The sequence below is a fragment of the Perca fluviatilis genome, chromosome 10 (genome assembly GCF_010015445.1).
Source record: "Perca fluviatilis chromosome 10, GENO_Pfluv_1.0, whole genome shotgun sequence".
Lineage (NCBI taxonomy): Eukaryota > Metazoa > Chordata > Actinopteri > Perciformes > Percidae > Perca > Perca fluviatilis.
The window spans coordinates 37,600,312-37,616,305 of NC_053121.1; the positions used below are offsets into that span (position 1 = coordinate 37,600,312).

Sequence of the window (15,994 nt, forward strand, 5' to 3'; positions counted from 1 at the left end):
GCACATCTGTGTGTGTGTGTGTGTGTGTGTGTGTGTGTGTGTGTGTGTGTGTGTGTGTGTGTGTGTGTGGTTTGTGTGTGTGTGTGTGTGTGTGTGTGTGTGTGTGTGTGTGCAAGCATATCCATCTACAGCCCATGTGTCAAACTCAAGGCCCGCGGGCCGAACCCGGGCCTCTGGCAGGTTTTGATCCGGCCCACATATCAGTTTAGGTTCACGATTAATGTCGACCGGCCTAGTTGTTCACCAAAACAAAAAGACAGAAAACTGTTTTTCAAACAGCAACTACACAACACTTAAGAGCAGAATTTGGTAGATTTGCCGACTTTGAGACTCCCAGAAATTCCCCCAGAAGCAGAGTTTTCTAAATTAAAGCTGGGAAACAGGTTGCTGTGAGTCAACTTTCAAAATGTAATCTTTGTTTTGCTTGATTTGCTGAATTCTAAGATTTCTAAGGAACTATTTGCTGCCTTTTTCAGGGCTTTATGTCGACCAAACTGTAAGTGAGAAGACTATATGAGACATGGAATAACACAGTCAAAGATATTTGACTTTTTTGAAATAAAAGCATGAAAATACACTCTACATCTCTCGCCCTTGATGCGATTCTTCTTTTACAGTGTGGCCCTTAGTGAAGTTGAGTTTGACACCCCTGATCTACAGTATGCACTTATTAGAACATTTAATTATTCTTCTAACTATATGCTCTGGATACAATTTATTCCATTTTTCTATTTGATTTCTTACTGTTAAAGTGAGTTTTTCCATTTCCAGTGTTTGTTCTTTTGTCATTCTTAATGTTAATGCTTTATATACTTCTTAATAATGTATTTATTTATGTAGTTCTTTCTGTCTTTGTGCTGTTGCAACTACTGCACTTACCCTGGGGATCAATTAAGGTTTGTCTTATCTTTCCTTATTTAAAAATGCTGCTGTATTTAGATTTATTTTGTGTCTATTCAGCCTGCAACTGCGTCTTCAACTTGTTGCACCACTATCATGACACCGTGATGAGGTGCAAGAAGGCCAAAAACATCAAATATCCAGAGGGAAAGTGTCTAAATGCACATATTTTATAATACAAACCTAGCTTTACTGTCATAACGGTGACTGTTTGCATGAATGAGCACACAGGGTCCAAATATAGAAATATATAAAGAGATTAAAAACAACATAATGAGACAAACAGAGGAAGGAGGCGCAAAAAGAAAAAGAGGAAGGAAAGAAAAAGAGGAAGGAAAGAAACACAATGAGGAAGGAAAAGGTGGCAGAATAATAGCCTATGTTGTTTGCGAGTTATTCATTTAATGAGATGCAGCAGAACCTTAATGATGGGGAGGAAATGGAGGGAGGAATGAAGGAAGGGAATAAGGAAAGGAGATAAGAGATGAAGGGGAGGGGAGGAGGAGGAGTAAATCAGTGTTGGAGACTCTGACGCGGAAGAAGAATCAGCCCCGGAGAAGGAAGAAGAAAAAAAAACCAAAATGAGAGCAACCCCCTCCGGCTCACTTCACACTTGTTGAATAACATTTGTCTCCAAACCCTGCGGCGAGTTTCGGACATTTCCCCAGCCGGTTTGTCGTGTCTTACTCTGAACGTGCATGTTTCCGGCTGCATGGCTCAACGTTTTGACTGAAAATAAACATCCATTTCAAAGACTTCATACAGCCGCAAACACCCGGCATCCAGCTTTACCGGATCGATATTTCATATTTTATTTACCCGGCTTCCCAAAAGAGGGGGGGCTTCGGGAACTACACCGAGCACGGAGCTCTCCTCGGTGCAGCGCCGCTGGGTGGCACCGCTGTCTCCGGGCGGAGGGACTCGGCTCTCTGTGCATTGGACGGATCTCTGAGAAAAAGACGACGAAAAGGCTTACAAACCAACCTTTACTGCCACTGTGGAACACCCACGCTGTGTTTCAGGAAGGTGGATACACTATTAATATTTCAGGAGTTTTGATGTTTGATGTTGCCAGCCTATGAGGCGGGAAGCTCTGGGTAAACACGCCGACAGCAGCGCCCTCACCGCCGGGTAGCACCGCTGGGTGGCACCGCTGAATCCAGCCGGTGGAATCATGATTCTGATTCTCCAGTGTAGGGGTTTGAAAACTAATCTTGTTTGAACACCAAAAGTCGTGACCTGGTTGCCTACTCTTTATTGTAGGACCTGGATAAAAAAGCTTCTGAAGCCTGGGGGGGAAGCGCCAGGACACATACCGAGCACGGCGCCCTGCAGCCGGGGCTGCACCGCTCTCTCCGGCCCGGTGGGATGTTTCGCCACCGGGGGTGGAATATTTATTAGCCATCCAGGCTTTTCTGCATCACAAGTGAACACAGTAACACCCCGTGTTGTCGCAATCGTGTCGGTGAGTTTGTGTGTTGGAGGACATGGCGGACTCCGGCTGGGCCAGACCGGCGGACCCTGACGCCGCGGACAGCCGGACAACGAGCCCTCTGACCGGGAAGAAAAGGGCGCAGCAGTCCCCTGGTGTCCGGCCCAAGCACCAGAGCTTCGCACCGGGCCACTGCCTCAAGAAAGTCACCCTGACCAAGCCCACGTTCTGCCACAGCTGCAGCGACTTCATCTGGGGTCTCATCGGCTTCCTGTGTGAAGGTAAGAACACACATAGCCGACAGTGTTTTATTTATAGATAGGCTACCATTCATTATGTATAGGCTAGGAAAAACTTGAACTCCATAAGTGCATGCCCTGGTGTATGATCCCAGTGGGAATTGAACCACCAATCCTGCACGTGGAGCTACAGGTGACCCTAAACAAGGTGTGTTTGGGTGTCTCCTTCAGTGGATTTCACCTAGAAGAAAACATGTGTCTGACCCTGGAGCTGAACTGTGAGACCGGACTGGGATCTGGTTCAGTTGAAATATAGGCCTACACATTGTGTTATCGGTGTGTGTTCGTTGTGTGTTCTGTGTCTGTTTGTGTGTGTGTGTGTGTGTGTGTGTGTGTGTGTGTGTGTGTGTGTGTGTGTGTGTGTGTGTGTGTGTTTGTTATGTGTTATGTGTTATGTGTTCGGTGTGTGTGTCTGTTGTGTGTTCGGTGTGTGTGTCTTTTCAGTGTGTGTGTGTCTGTTGTGTGATCTGTGTCTGTTCGGTATGTGTGTTCATTGTGTTATCGGTGTGTGTTGGGTGTGTGTGTCTGTTGTGTTTTCGGTGTGTGTCTCTGTTGGGTGTGTGTGTGTGTGTGTGTCTGTTGTGTTTTCGTGTGTGTGTCTCTGTTGGGTGTGTGTGTGTGTGTGTGTGTGTGTCTGTTGTGTGTTTGGTGTGTGTGTCTGTTGGGTGTGTGTGTGTCTGTTGTGTGTTGGGTGTGTGTGTCTGTTGTGTGGTGGGTGTCTGTTCGGTGTGTGTGTTCGTTGTGTGTGTCTGTTATGTTTTGGGTGTGTGTGTGTCTGTTGTGTGTGTGTGTGTGTGTGTGTGTGTGTGTCGTGTCGTGTGTTGCGTGTGTGTGTGTCTGTTATGTGTTGGATGTGTGTGTGTCTGGTGTGTGTGTGTGTGTGTGTGTGTGTGTGTGTCGTGTGTTTTTATGTGTGTGTCTGTTGTATGTTGCGTGTGTGTGTGTGTGTGTGTGTGTGTGTGTCGTGTGTTGTGTGTGTGTGTCTGTTATGTGTTGGATGTGTGTGTGTCTGGTGTGTGTGTGTGTGTGTGTGTGTGTCGTGTTTGTGTGTCTTTCTGCTGAACTGAAAGATGCATCAACTGCAGCAAACATGAGCAACCAGGCGCCATCCTTAATTCATTCTTCTTCACTTCCTTTTTCTTCTTCGTCTCTTTGCTTTCCTGTCATTTTATGGTCTTTCCATTTTTCTTTCCTTTCCTTCCTTTATTTCCTTCTCTTTAATTGCCTTTTACATTTCCTTTTCTGACATCCTCTTTCCTTTCTTTTCTCTCCTTTTCATTTCCTTTATTTTCTGTCTTTTGCTCCCTCTTTTTCCTCTCCTTTTCTTCCATTATTTCCTTTCATTTTCTTTGCTTTCCTCCTCTTTCCTTCCTTTCTTTAATTTCTTCCTTTTCCCGTTTCTTTCCTTTCATCTCATTTTCTTTCTTTACTTCCTTTCTCTTCAATCCTTTCCACCCATTTCTCCTTCTTCCTTTTCTTCTCACAAAGCCACGACTGAATCAGGAATTCAACAGGCGAGCTGAAGAGAAGACAACCCATCGATCATGCAGCACACACACACACACACACACACACACACACACACACACTCTCCACTCTGCCCAGTAACAGACTGGTTGTCCGTGATCAGAGCTGCAGTTAAGTCATGATTTACTTCCTCTGGGTTGGCATGGCAACAGGAGGCGTGTTTGTGTGGCAGAGAGCGGAATCATCATCCTCATCATCATCATCATCATCATCATCATCATCATCATCATCATCATCATCAGTCACAAACAGCAGCTGTGCATTAAAAGCTGCTCGGCTCGATTGCGTAACGTTTTCTTCTTTAGGCCGTTGAGTTGGATTAACAACAAAAACATGTGATGTCATCAAAGTGTGTCATCATCTGCCTGTGTGTAGCCTACACATCACATCACAACAATAACAACACAAAGTCAAGATAGTTTTTTTTTTTTTGTAATCTAAGCCCCGCCCACAGTATTTGAGGCCATGTTGTGTATAGTTTAGGGTCCTCGCCACCACCCGACCAATCAGCATTGAACAGATTGAACATGTAGCTGGACTTGAATGGCCTTCTTTTGACTGAAAGTTCTGCCAAAAAACTACTTTTTCTGCTCATCAGATCCATGTCCACTTTCTCACAGCCTGCTGCATTGAACAAATTGAACATGTAGCTGGACTTGATGGCCTTCTTTTGACTGAAAGTACTGCCAAACGGGACCCTGAACCCTGGGTCCTATGTTCCCCTCTTTGTATGAGACTGGGGAACATAGGACCCTTTTTTCAAAAAAAAAGGGTCCTATGTTCCCCGGTCTGTTACTTTTTCCACCATTACTGCCAAATTCCATGACAAATAGGCCTATGTAGGCCTACGGGCTGTTTGACGCGCATATGCAAATAGGCCTAGACGAGGAAAGATTAGGTCAGGGGTGGCAAACCTGCAGGTCTCGAGCTGCATGCGGCTCTTTGGCTGCTCTGTTAATTATGTCGCTTTATCTAACCCTAACCTTAACCCTTATGGTGCGTTCTTTTTGTCTTGTAATCGCGACTAGTAGCTCGAGCGTGACGTCACATCCGTGTCGAAAAACGAATAACCTGCGGGGTTGTTGCGTTCTTTTTGTCACACGATACTACGAGTCGGAGAAAAGATGGATTTTTGTAACATTTTTAGTAACATTTAGGATTCTATTCACCCAGTTATTGACATATTACACATAATACAATACGCAGACAGCTACCTATAGGTAGCAGTATACAGTGCTATGTTTAACTCCTAATAAGACTGTAGTGACATGCCTATAGGTAGCAGTATACAGCGCTATGTTTATCTCCTAATAAGACTGTAGAGACATGCCTATAGGTAGCGTATACCAGCTATGTTTAACTCCTAATAAGACTGTAGTGACATGCCTATAGGTAGCAGTATACAGCGCTATGTTTAACTCCTAATAAGACTGTAGAGACATGCCTATAGGTAGCAGTATACGCGCTATGTTTAACTCCTAATAAGACTGTAGAGACATGCCTATAGGTAGCAGTATACAGCGCTATGTTTAACTCCTAATAAGACTGTAGAGACATGCCTATAGGTAGCAGTATACAGCGCTATGTTTAACTCCTAATAAGACTGTAGAGACATGCCTATAGGTAGCAGTATACAGCGCTATGTTTAACTCCTAATAAGACTGTAGAGACATGCCTATAGGTAGCAGTATACAGCGCTATGTTTAACTCCTAATAAGACTGTAGAGACATGCCTATAGGTAGCAGTATACAGCTCTATGTTTAACTCCTAATAAGACTGTAGGGACATGCCTATAGGTAGCAGTATACAGTGCTATGTTTAACTCCTAATAAGACTGTAGAGACATGCCTATAGGTAGCAGTATACAGCGCTATGTTTAACTCCTAATAAGACTGTAGAGACATGCCTATAGGTAGCAGTATACAGCGCTATGTTTAACTCCTAATAAGACTGTAGAGACATGCCTATAGGTAGCAGTATACAGCTATGTTTAACTCCTAATAAGACTGTAGAGACATGCCTATAGGTAGCAGTATACAGCCCTATGTTTAACTCCTAATAAGACTGTAGAGACATGCCTATAGGTAGCAGTATACAGCGCTATGTTTAACTCCTAATAAGACTGTAGAGACATGCCTATAGGTAGCAGTATACAGCGCTATGTTTAACTCCTAATAAGACTGTAGAGACATGCCTATAGGTAGCAGTATACAGCACTATGTTTAACTCCTAATAAGACTGTAGAGACATGCCTATAGGTAGCGTAGTATACGGCTATGTTTAACTCCTAATAAGACTGTAGAGACATGTCTATAGGTAGCAGTATACAGCTCTATGTTTAACTCCTAATAAGACTGTAGAGACATGCCTATAGGTAGCAGTATACAGCGCTATGTTTAACTCCTAATAAGACTGTAGAGACATGCCTATAGGTAGCAGCGTATACAGGCCTATGTTTAACTCCTAATAAGACTGTAGAGACATGCCTATAGGTAGCAGTATACAGCGCTCTATGTTTAACTCCTAATAAGACTGTAGAGACATGCCTATAGGTAGCAGTATACAGCGCTATGTTTAACTCCTAATAAGACTGTAGAGACATGCCTATAGGTAGCAGTATACAGCGTATATGTATGCGACTTCTTCATTTGGTTACAACAAAGACAAAAGTGCTTAAAATTGTAGATAACCACAATGTTTACTACGTGTGATGCACGACGTAGCCATCTTTGAAAGTGAGCTCGGGGTCCTCTGAGTTCAGACGACTTGACGAGTCGTAAATACGACCTCGGGGGGGCGTTCTTTTTGCAACTTCCGGGTCGTAACTCCGGAAAACAACTCGTAAAACGACTTCGGTGGACAAAAAGAACGCACCATAACCCTAAGGTGGGCCATGCGACGGTAGGCCTGCTGGCCATGCTGAGAGTCTACCGTAAAGATTGATAGATTGCAGAGAGCATAGGACCCTTTTTCAGAAAAAGGGTCCTATGTTCCCCGGTATGTATTGCTACAGGGGAACATAGGACCCTTTTTGTTTGGGGAAAAACAGGGAATTATGTTCCCCGAGCGGGGAACATAGGACCCGGGGAACATAGGGATGACCCCCTGCCAAACAACAACTCGTTCTGCTCACCAGATCCATGTCCACTTTCTCACAGCCTGCTGCATTGAACGCTCCACCTACGTAAACACCTTCCCGTAATCAACAGCGCCGTCACTACGGCGAGCAGCGTAGCGCGCCGAGTGCAAGCATAGGTTTCGGTTCGCTGGGAAAAACATTCAAAGGTTCGGCAGAAAGCAGACCCCCGTCAAAAAGCACAAAATTCAGCCGAATCAGAAGCCAAATCCTGGATTCGGTGCATCCCTGATACATACGGTCAAACATAACTCCACATGTCCACATTAAAGGTCCCATGACATGGTGCTCTTTGGATACTTTTATATCTTTGACTGTATTACTGCATGTCTCATCTGGTCTTCTCACTCACAGTTTTGGTCGACATAAAGAACCGAAAAAAGTAACTCAGTCATCAAAGAAAAAAGCCACACTAAAGGTTAAAAAAAAGGGACAAAAACATCGGAAAAAAACATCGAAAAAGGCGACAAAACATTTTTAAAAAGCTACAAAAACTAGATGGGCCAAAATTTACTGTGAACCTAAATTGATATTCGGGCCGGATGAAAATCTGCGAGGGGCCGGATTTGGCCCTCGGGCCTCGAGTTTGACAACGTGTGATCTAAATCAATATTTTCTCTAACCTTTGACTTAACCCAGACTGTGATAAAAAGACAAGAAAATCCCCCCCTAACTTATAGTATACACACACACATACATACACACACACACAGACACACACACATACTCCCACTACACTCATACACACAGACACACACACACACACACACACAACAATATAAAATGGAAACACTCAAGTGAAGTAGAAGTACATCGAAAGTGTACTTGAGTGAGTAAATTCACTGAGTTATATTTCCACCAAGCTTTGGAGAAGCTGCAGCAATAATTATGTAATAATAATTAATACATTAGTCGACTTTTTAAGTAGTTACATGTGATTTAGATGAAGCGTTTGCCTGCAGAGTTGTTGACGTCAAGCTCTGTGTGCGAAACTGTCCGAGCGAACATTTGAGGTTTACCACAGTGTGACGGTTCAGCACCACGTCACTCCAACAACAGGCTGCTATCCCCCCTCAGCTACAAGCATTGCCCTTACATGATATCATAGAGCATTTTAGGTTTTTACTGAAAAACGTTCAAGTAGGAGCCCTGAACTCAGAGTAGTGTATGTCTGAGGGCTGCAGATTTCTTCTTTCGTCCAGATAAGAATGAAGTTCTTTAAATAACTTGCAATGGGAATGAGATAAAAACATGTTTCCTCTTCTTCTTGACAGATTAAACTCCGAGCGTGTCTCTATCTGAGCTGCAGATCACTGTATGACATTTGAACACACTCAGACACACACGCATCAGTACTGTCAGACTCTCACATTTCTCACGTTTCCTGCTCTTTTCACTTAACCTTTGTGTTGACGTCTGGTCACATTGACCCGTTTTAAATTTTTCTTTTATAATCAGAACATATGGGACGTAGAAACATGCGCTGAAAATGTTCAGAAGAAAAATTTTACAATTTAAAACGTTGGAAAAAGCAAAAACAAACAGAAAAAGGCGTCTAACACGTCCGGGTACAAAGTGGTCCCCTAATACTGTATCTGAAGTCTCTTTTATATAGACCTTAGTGGTCCCCTAATACTGTATCTGAAGTCTCTTTTATATAGACCTTAGTGGTCCCCTAATACTGTATCTGAAGTCTCTTTTATATAGACCTTAGTGGTCCCCTAATACTGTATCTGGAGTCTCTTTTATATAGACCTTAGTGGTCCCCTAATACTGTATCTGAAGTCTCTTTTATATAGACCTTAGTGGTCCCCTAATACTGTATCTGAAGTCTCTTTTATATAGACCTTAGTGGTCCCCTAATACTGTATCTGAAGTCTCTTTTATATAGACCTTATTGGTCCCCTAATACTGTATCTGAAGTCTCTTTTATATAGACCTTAGTGGTCCCCTAATACTGTATCTGAAGTCTCTTTTATATAGACCTTAGTGGTCCCCTAATACTGTATCTGAAGTCTCTTTTATATAGGCCTTATTGGTCCCCTAATACTGTATCTGAAGTCTCTTTTATATAGACCTTAGTGGTCCCCTAATACTGTATCTGAAGTCTCTTTTATATAGACCTTAGTGGTCCCCTAATACTGTATCTGAGGTCTCTTTTATATAGACCTTAGTGGTCCCCTAATACTGTATCTGAAGTCTCTTTTATATAGACCTTAGTGGTCCCCTAATACTGGATCTGAAGTCTTTTATATAGACCTTAGTGGTCCCCTAATACTGTATCTGAAGTCTCTTTTATTACAGACTTGACCAACTGCCACTTTGCTCATTTGAAAGCCATGATGTCTCTCTCTCTCTCTCTCTCATGGGGGGGCCAAATTCTCTGGGTAGGCAAAGCAGAGAAAGGGGAGGTAACCTTGCTCCTTATGACCTCATAAGGAGAAGATTCCTGATTGGCCCATCTGAGCTTTCATTTTCTCAAAGGCAGAGCAGGATACCCAGGGCTCGGTTTACACCTATCACCATTTCTAGCCACTGGGGGACCATAGGCAGGCTGAGGGAACTCATATTAATGTTAAAAAACCTCATAAAGTGAAATGTTCATGCCATGGGACCTTTTAAAGTGGCAAAAGTGAAAGAGATGTGCATTGACTTCAGAAGAAATCCCACTGTACTTTCCCAGTTGTAATGGACAATCAACCAGTTGAACTAGTGCAGCAGAACACATATCTTGGGACTGTGATAGACAGTAAACTGTGCTTTGAGTCCCAGGTTGATGCTGTGTGTAAAAGAAAAAACAAAACAAAAGAAAAGTACATCAGCGCATGCACTTTCTTTGTAAGCTTCGCAGTTTTAAGTTTTTATGAAAATGTTTTAACGAATCAGTTCTTGCTTTCTCTTTTATCTGCTGGCACGGGTCACTTTCTATTGAACAGAAAAATCGCATTCAAGGTATCGTGAAGGTGTGCAGCGAAAGTGCGGCACACCGTTAGATGACCTACATGACCTGTAGAAGGCCAGATCCTTGAAGAAGGCAAGAGCCAACCTGGCTGATCCGAGTCATCCCTTGTGGGGTGAATTTATGTTGCTACCCTCCGGGCGTAGATGTAGTCTGCCGAGTTGCAGAACAAATAGATTTAAAAGGTCATTCATCCCGGCTGTTATCCCCATTGTTAATAATATCATGTAAATTTAAATTATGTAGTACTGTGGTTGTGTTTATTTGTTGTTGTTTGGTATATATATTGTTACTGCTGGCTGTAATCCAAATTGCCCTCAAAGTGACCTTATACCTTGTACCTTCTTATCTTATGAACTTTTTTTTTTTTTTGTCTGACTGATGACTGATATGAATTGCTCCGACACATTTACTGGAAACGCAGCACTAAGAAGGGACGAGGTATTCTGCAGGATTCTAGTCATCCGGCATACAATCTCTTCTCCCATCTTCCCTCGGGGAGACGTTTGCAGAGCATCCAAACGCGCACAACACATTTTAGGGATAGTTTTTACCCCCGGGTAATAAGGTTATTGAACGATAGCACAACAGGAAGGAGGGCTGTGGTCTGAACTTAGTCACTTATGTATATTATGTTGGATATTTTATAATGTTTTTAATGCTATTATGTTTTTAAAATTGGTATTATTGACTAGTGCTGAGAGAGTGCTGAGGCACATTGTATTTCATTGCTGTGGTACTTTGTACTAATATGCATATGACAATGAACTTGAACTTGTTTATGCTGGGGAAGAGCTTCTTCTCTCAAGCAGTCAGACTGTTGAACAACAGTTGAATGTTGCTCTCAATTATTGAATGTTCATTTGTGTTTTCATTTAATGAAGGGCAAACTTCGTTTGTGATTTAAGTTGTGATTAACGCTGACGAGCCACCTGTCTGTGGGCGTAGTTAAGGAAAGTCCTCATGCACGCCAGCTGATTGCAGTTGCAGTGTGAGTGCCACGAGAAGCCGCAGAACGTCTCTCGTGTCTTCCTTCGGTGCTACGTAAACGGGGTTCTCCACGCTGGTAGCCGCTGTAACAACCAAACATGATGCACATTTTTCACACTGAACTGAAATGCACTCCTGCACTTTTTTGCTGCTGCTAAATTCTATATATTCTACCTTCATACCTCACCGTGAACTTAACCTTTAGCAATCAGTGCTCTGTTACAAGTCTACTTATGCCCTGTCTTCTGTTGTCTGTCCTGTCCCTTGTCTGTCTTAAATGCTCTACTTTAAGTATATTGCACTTTATGTATAATCTATAATGTGTGTGCACTAAATGTAGCCTGTGTCAAATGTCGTTATTATATATTTTAAATGTAACCGCGTGCTCAGCATGTAAAACCACGTTGTTTCGTCTCACTATATCCAGAGTATATCACATGTGTTAAACTCAAGTCCGGATCTGGCCCGTTGAAGATTTAGATCCGGCCCGTATATCAATTTGGGTTCACAATACATTTTTAATTTTGTCCCGCCTACTTGTGCGGCAAACTAAAAAGTAAACTGCAGTTACCTGACATTCAAAGCAGAATTTGGGCAGATTTGCCGACTCTGAGAAATTAGAAATTCCCCCAGAAGAAGCAGAGAGAGTTTTCATATTCAGGCTGAGAAACCGGTTGTTGTTGTTAAAAAACATTATCATTGTTTTGCTTGATTTGCTAAAATTCTACGATGGCTAAAGGAACTCTTTTTATGACCTTTGTAGGGCTTCGTGTCAACAAAAAGCGTACAAACATGTGGGAAAAGCAACAAATTTACAAAAAGGTGACAAATGTCTGAGAAAGCCACAAAAAAGTCGGAACAAAAACAACAAAAATTAGGAAAAAAAGCTACCAAAATGTAAAAAACAAAGTGACATGCAGTAACAAAAGCACGTCAATAAACTCTCTCCATGTCTGGCCCTCGGTGTGATTCTCTTTTTCCAGTGTGGCCCTCTGGGAAAATGAGTTTGACCCCCTGGAGTATATGGTTGAAATGACAATAAAACCCACTTGACTTGACTCATATGGACCTGTGTGTCTCTGTCCTCTGTGTCCCCTCTGTCTCCTCCAGTGTGTAACTTCATGTGTCACGAGAAATGCCTGAAGACGCTGCGCTCAGCTTGCTCCTGCATTACTCCGTCTTTGGTCCGGGTGAGTAAAACAAACAAGCCCGACACGATGTTTATCGATCTGCTGATCACTGAGCCGGACTAACTGCTGCACCGATCAATAAGCCAGCGGTGAGCCGGGGCGAGCGCTTGCAGAGAGGACCGGTGTTTGGATTAGAGATGCTTATATATTAATATTTTTACCTGCAAGCGTTCTCGTGTAAACAGGGCCTAATTTCAAAGCTATGTTATTGACACTCCATGCGTGTACTACCCAGAGTGTAGAGTCTTTTATCAACTCCTACATTAGGCCAGTACAGTGGGATCAGGGGAGAACTTGCTTGGTGCTTGGTGTTCTGCGTGCCAATAATCAATGTCCGCAATTTGTCTCCATTTCGGTGCTGTGACCCATTTATTTTCCTTAAAGGCCTGCTCACCGTCGCACAAGCATTCCAGTCCATTTAATTTAATTTCTGGATTAGTTCCCCTCATTTTTTCTTGTCAAACAAATCAAACACTGCCACGACTGACACGGTGAAAAGCTGTCTGCTTTCCCCGTTTTCCACACACCTGTGTACCTGTGGCTGATTACCTTTTATGCCTTCCCAAAGGCAGTGCTCCCCCAGTGCTCAAACATAGAACTGCATATAAATTGCCATAACCAACATGATGGTAGCCGATATAAACACAACAAAGTGGTGTAATGGCTCCAACACAGAGGCTGAGCATTGCTCTTTCCATTTTTGTTGAGGAGCTGTTATATTATGTGCTGTGCATATCATGTCGTAGATCTGCCGACTCTCTTAGATGTTAAATTGTCGTTGGCGTATGTCACCGACCGTAGCGATAGCAATCCGTGTCCTTTCAGTGTGTGTTCAAAATTTTTGCATTCTCGGTCTGTGTTTTGGGGCTTTTTATATCAATGTTTGGGTGAGGTTGGTGTGGTTTGAAAACAGGGCTCATGTGTTGCAAATGCCAGGGCCATTTTTTTGATACCAGTCTGTCACTGGCGATGGGAGTGAGAATGTGTTAGTACATGTTCTGTATGTTGTTGAGTTGTGTACTTGCATTATAGTGTCCAACAATGTTCAAACCCAGAGAAATCTGTCATTTCATTCAAGGTAAAGCTCTGTTGCATTTGATCGCCCCATAGGTCGTTTGTTAAAGTTCCTTCGTGATGTCTGTATACTCTCGTGTGTTTGGGTGAAAACCAGCTGCAGGCCCTCTGAGTTCAGGCCCCCCACCCCACCCCCGGTGCTTCATGTTAACATGTCGTGCAGTTATATAACGTGTCATTTTGTTTTAGTAATGTCGTTGTCATATTCAGGGCTGGCTCGCAGCTTTTAAAGCAAACTGGATAATCCTAATCCCTCTGTGTGTGTGGAGCCACTACATTATGCTAAGTGTTCATACAATCTTCAACTCTAAATTCACTCCATCCATCCTCCAAAGTATTTTCATGCATTTATTGGCATGGGGTTATCCAAATATGTACAAAAACAAAAAAAATCTTGGGTTTAATATGCCACGTTGTATAGGATACTGAATACTCTCCCCAGGTGGTCAGGTTCAGGTAGACTTCCCTGGAACATTTCAAGAGTTTGATGCCTTCTTATCTTTATTACTTATGCCATTTCTTGCTGTACAGTCGTCCTGTAAAAGCCATAAATCTGCCTAAGTTCATACAAAACCAGCCTGTTCTCATTATGCATTCCTACATATATCTCTGGAAATTAAAGCACTGTAATCCCTATGCACTCCACGTATTTATTACTGTCAGCAGCACGTTGACTGCTGCTGTATAAGAGCTCGTAGGGAGGAGGTCGGGGGGGGGGGATGTTTAGCTCCTAAAACACACAGCTTTCACCCAGGAAACAGGTGTTCATGTCCTGAAGAAGTTAAGGAGAAAACACAAGACTTTCACCCAGGAAACAGGTGTTCATGTCCTGGAAGAAGTTAAGGAGAAAACACAAGACTTTCACCCAGGAAACAGGTGTTCATGTCCTGAAGAAGTTAAGGAGAAAACACAAGACTTTCACCCAGGAAACAGGTGTTCATGTCCTGAAGAAGTTAAGGAGAAAACACAAGACTTTCACCCAGGAAACAGGTGTTCATGTCCTGAAGAAGTTAAGGAGAAAACACAAGACTTTCACCCAGGAAACAGGTGTTCATGTCCTGAAGAAGTTAAGGAGAAAACACAAGACTTTCAACCAGGAAACAGGTGTTCATGTCCTGGAAGAAGTTAAGGAGAAAACACAAGACTTTCACCCAGGAAACAGGTGTTCATGTCCTGAAGAAGTTAAGGAGAAAAACAACTTCAACCAGGAACAGGTGTTCATGTCCTGAAGAAGTTAAGGAGAAAACACAAGACTTTCACCCAGGAAACAGGTGTTCATGTCCTGAAGAAGTTAAGGAGAAAACACAAGACTTTCACCCAGGAAACAGGTGTTCATGTCCTGGAAGAAGTTAAGGAGAAAATACAAGACTGTTGTCGCTGCATGACGCTCACCTTTTGTCAGCTAAACTAAACGGTAAAAACTCTGAACTTCGTCAGGTGTCCAGCCAGCGGACATAATTTCTTAGGATATCGTACAAATTGTTGTGCATACATTTTTGCACGATATCATACAAACCCGTTCGTGAGAATGCGTTGTTTTAATAAGCCACGTTGTCGGGTTTACAGTTTTATTTCTCCACGTTAACATGAATGTTTTATTGTGTTGTGTTCACATGCTTTGAGTCTGCCTCTCAGCGAGTCTCTCCTGCAGCAGGACGGACATTGTGTCATGTTTTATCAAGGGGGTGAGCGAGCATCCGGGAAGCGTACCTCCTATGGGGGAGATTCTGATCTCAACAAGCCATCACCTCCCGTTAGCATCCCATTGACTCCCATTCATTTTGACGCCACTTTGACAGAGAATAACTTTACATTTGAAGCGTTTAAAGACTCTATTTGTCCGTTGTTTATTTCTAAAGAAACACGACAATGTATAAAAGGCTCCATTACCTTGTAGCTCACGTTATGGCTCCGTAGCAGACACTTTTATAACAATAGGCTAACGATTGGGTCATAACCACGAGACTTACTGTCACACAGTAGAGGAATTACCGTATAGTACAGGAGAAGCTCTCAGGCAATCGGGGGGGACGTGGAGACATACAGTCAAGGGAGAAGCCCACAGAGAGTCCATGAAAGCATCGGAACAAAATATTTCAGCAACGTTTTGATGGATTGGAAATACTTCGGTATGTGGCAAGTGAATTCATATGAAGTAACATTTATCCACGAACAACTTGGATATTTTAAAAGTATATGTTGTTAAATAATGAAGTAGGGGTGACGAGGTATACCCATATTGACGGGGGATGGGGGAATTATACAGGCAATGGGAAAAAAAACATCTCAGTGTCATGATTGGGAATGATTGAGATTTCTCTCGGCACAGCTACCAGGAGACTTACAACTTTCAGACAGGTTGCTCACGTCACATCTACATAGGGCTTTTATATTGATATTGTGATATGAGACTAGATATCGTCTTAGATTTTGGATCTCGTAATATCGTAAATGGCTTAAGTGTTGTCTTTTCCTGGTTTTAAAGG

The 15,994-nt window shown here is 42.8% G+C and overlaps 1 protein-coding gene across 1 annotated transcript in view; it reads left to right on the forward strand.

Annotated features, from left to right (window-relative positions):
• Positions 1 to 1,368: 1,368 nt before the first annotated feature.
• The window catches only part of LOC120566569 (diacylglycerol kinase theta), a 45,144-nt gene continuing 30,518 nt past the window's right edge, over positions 1,369 to 15,994 (forward strand). Inside the window, exons 1-2 of the mRNA XM_039813086.1 lie at positions 1,369 to 2,613; positions 12,355 to 12,434. Of these exons, the coding sequence (XP_039669020.1) occupies positions 2,388 to 2,613; positions 12,355 to 12,434 (306 nt within the window). The 5' untranslated portion in view covers positions 1,369 to 2,387. The remainder of the gene's footprint in view (positions 2,614 to 12,354; positions 12,435 to 15,994) is intronic.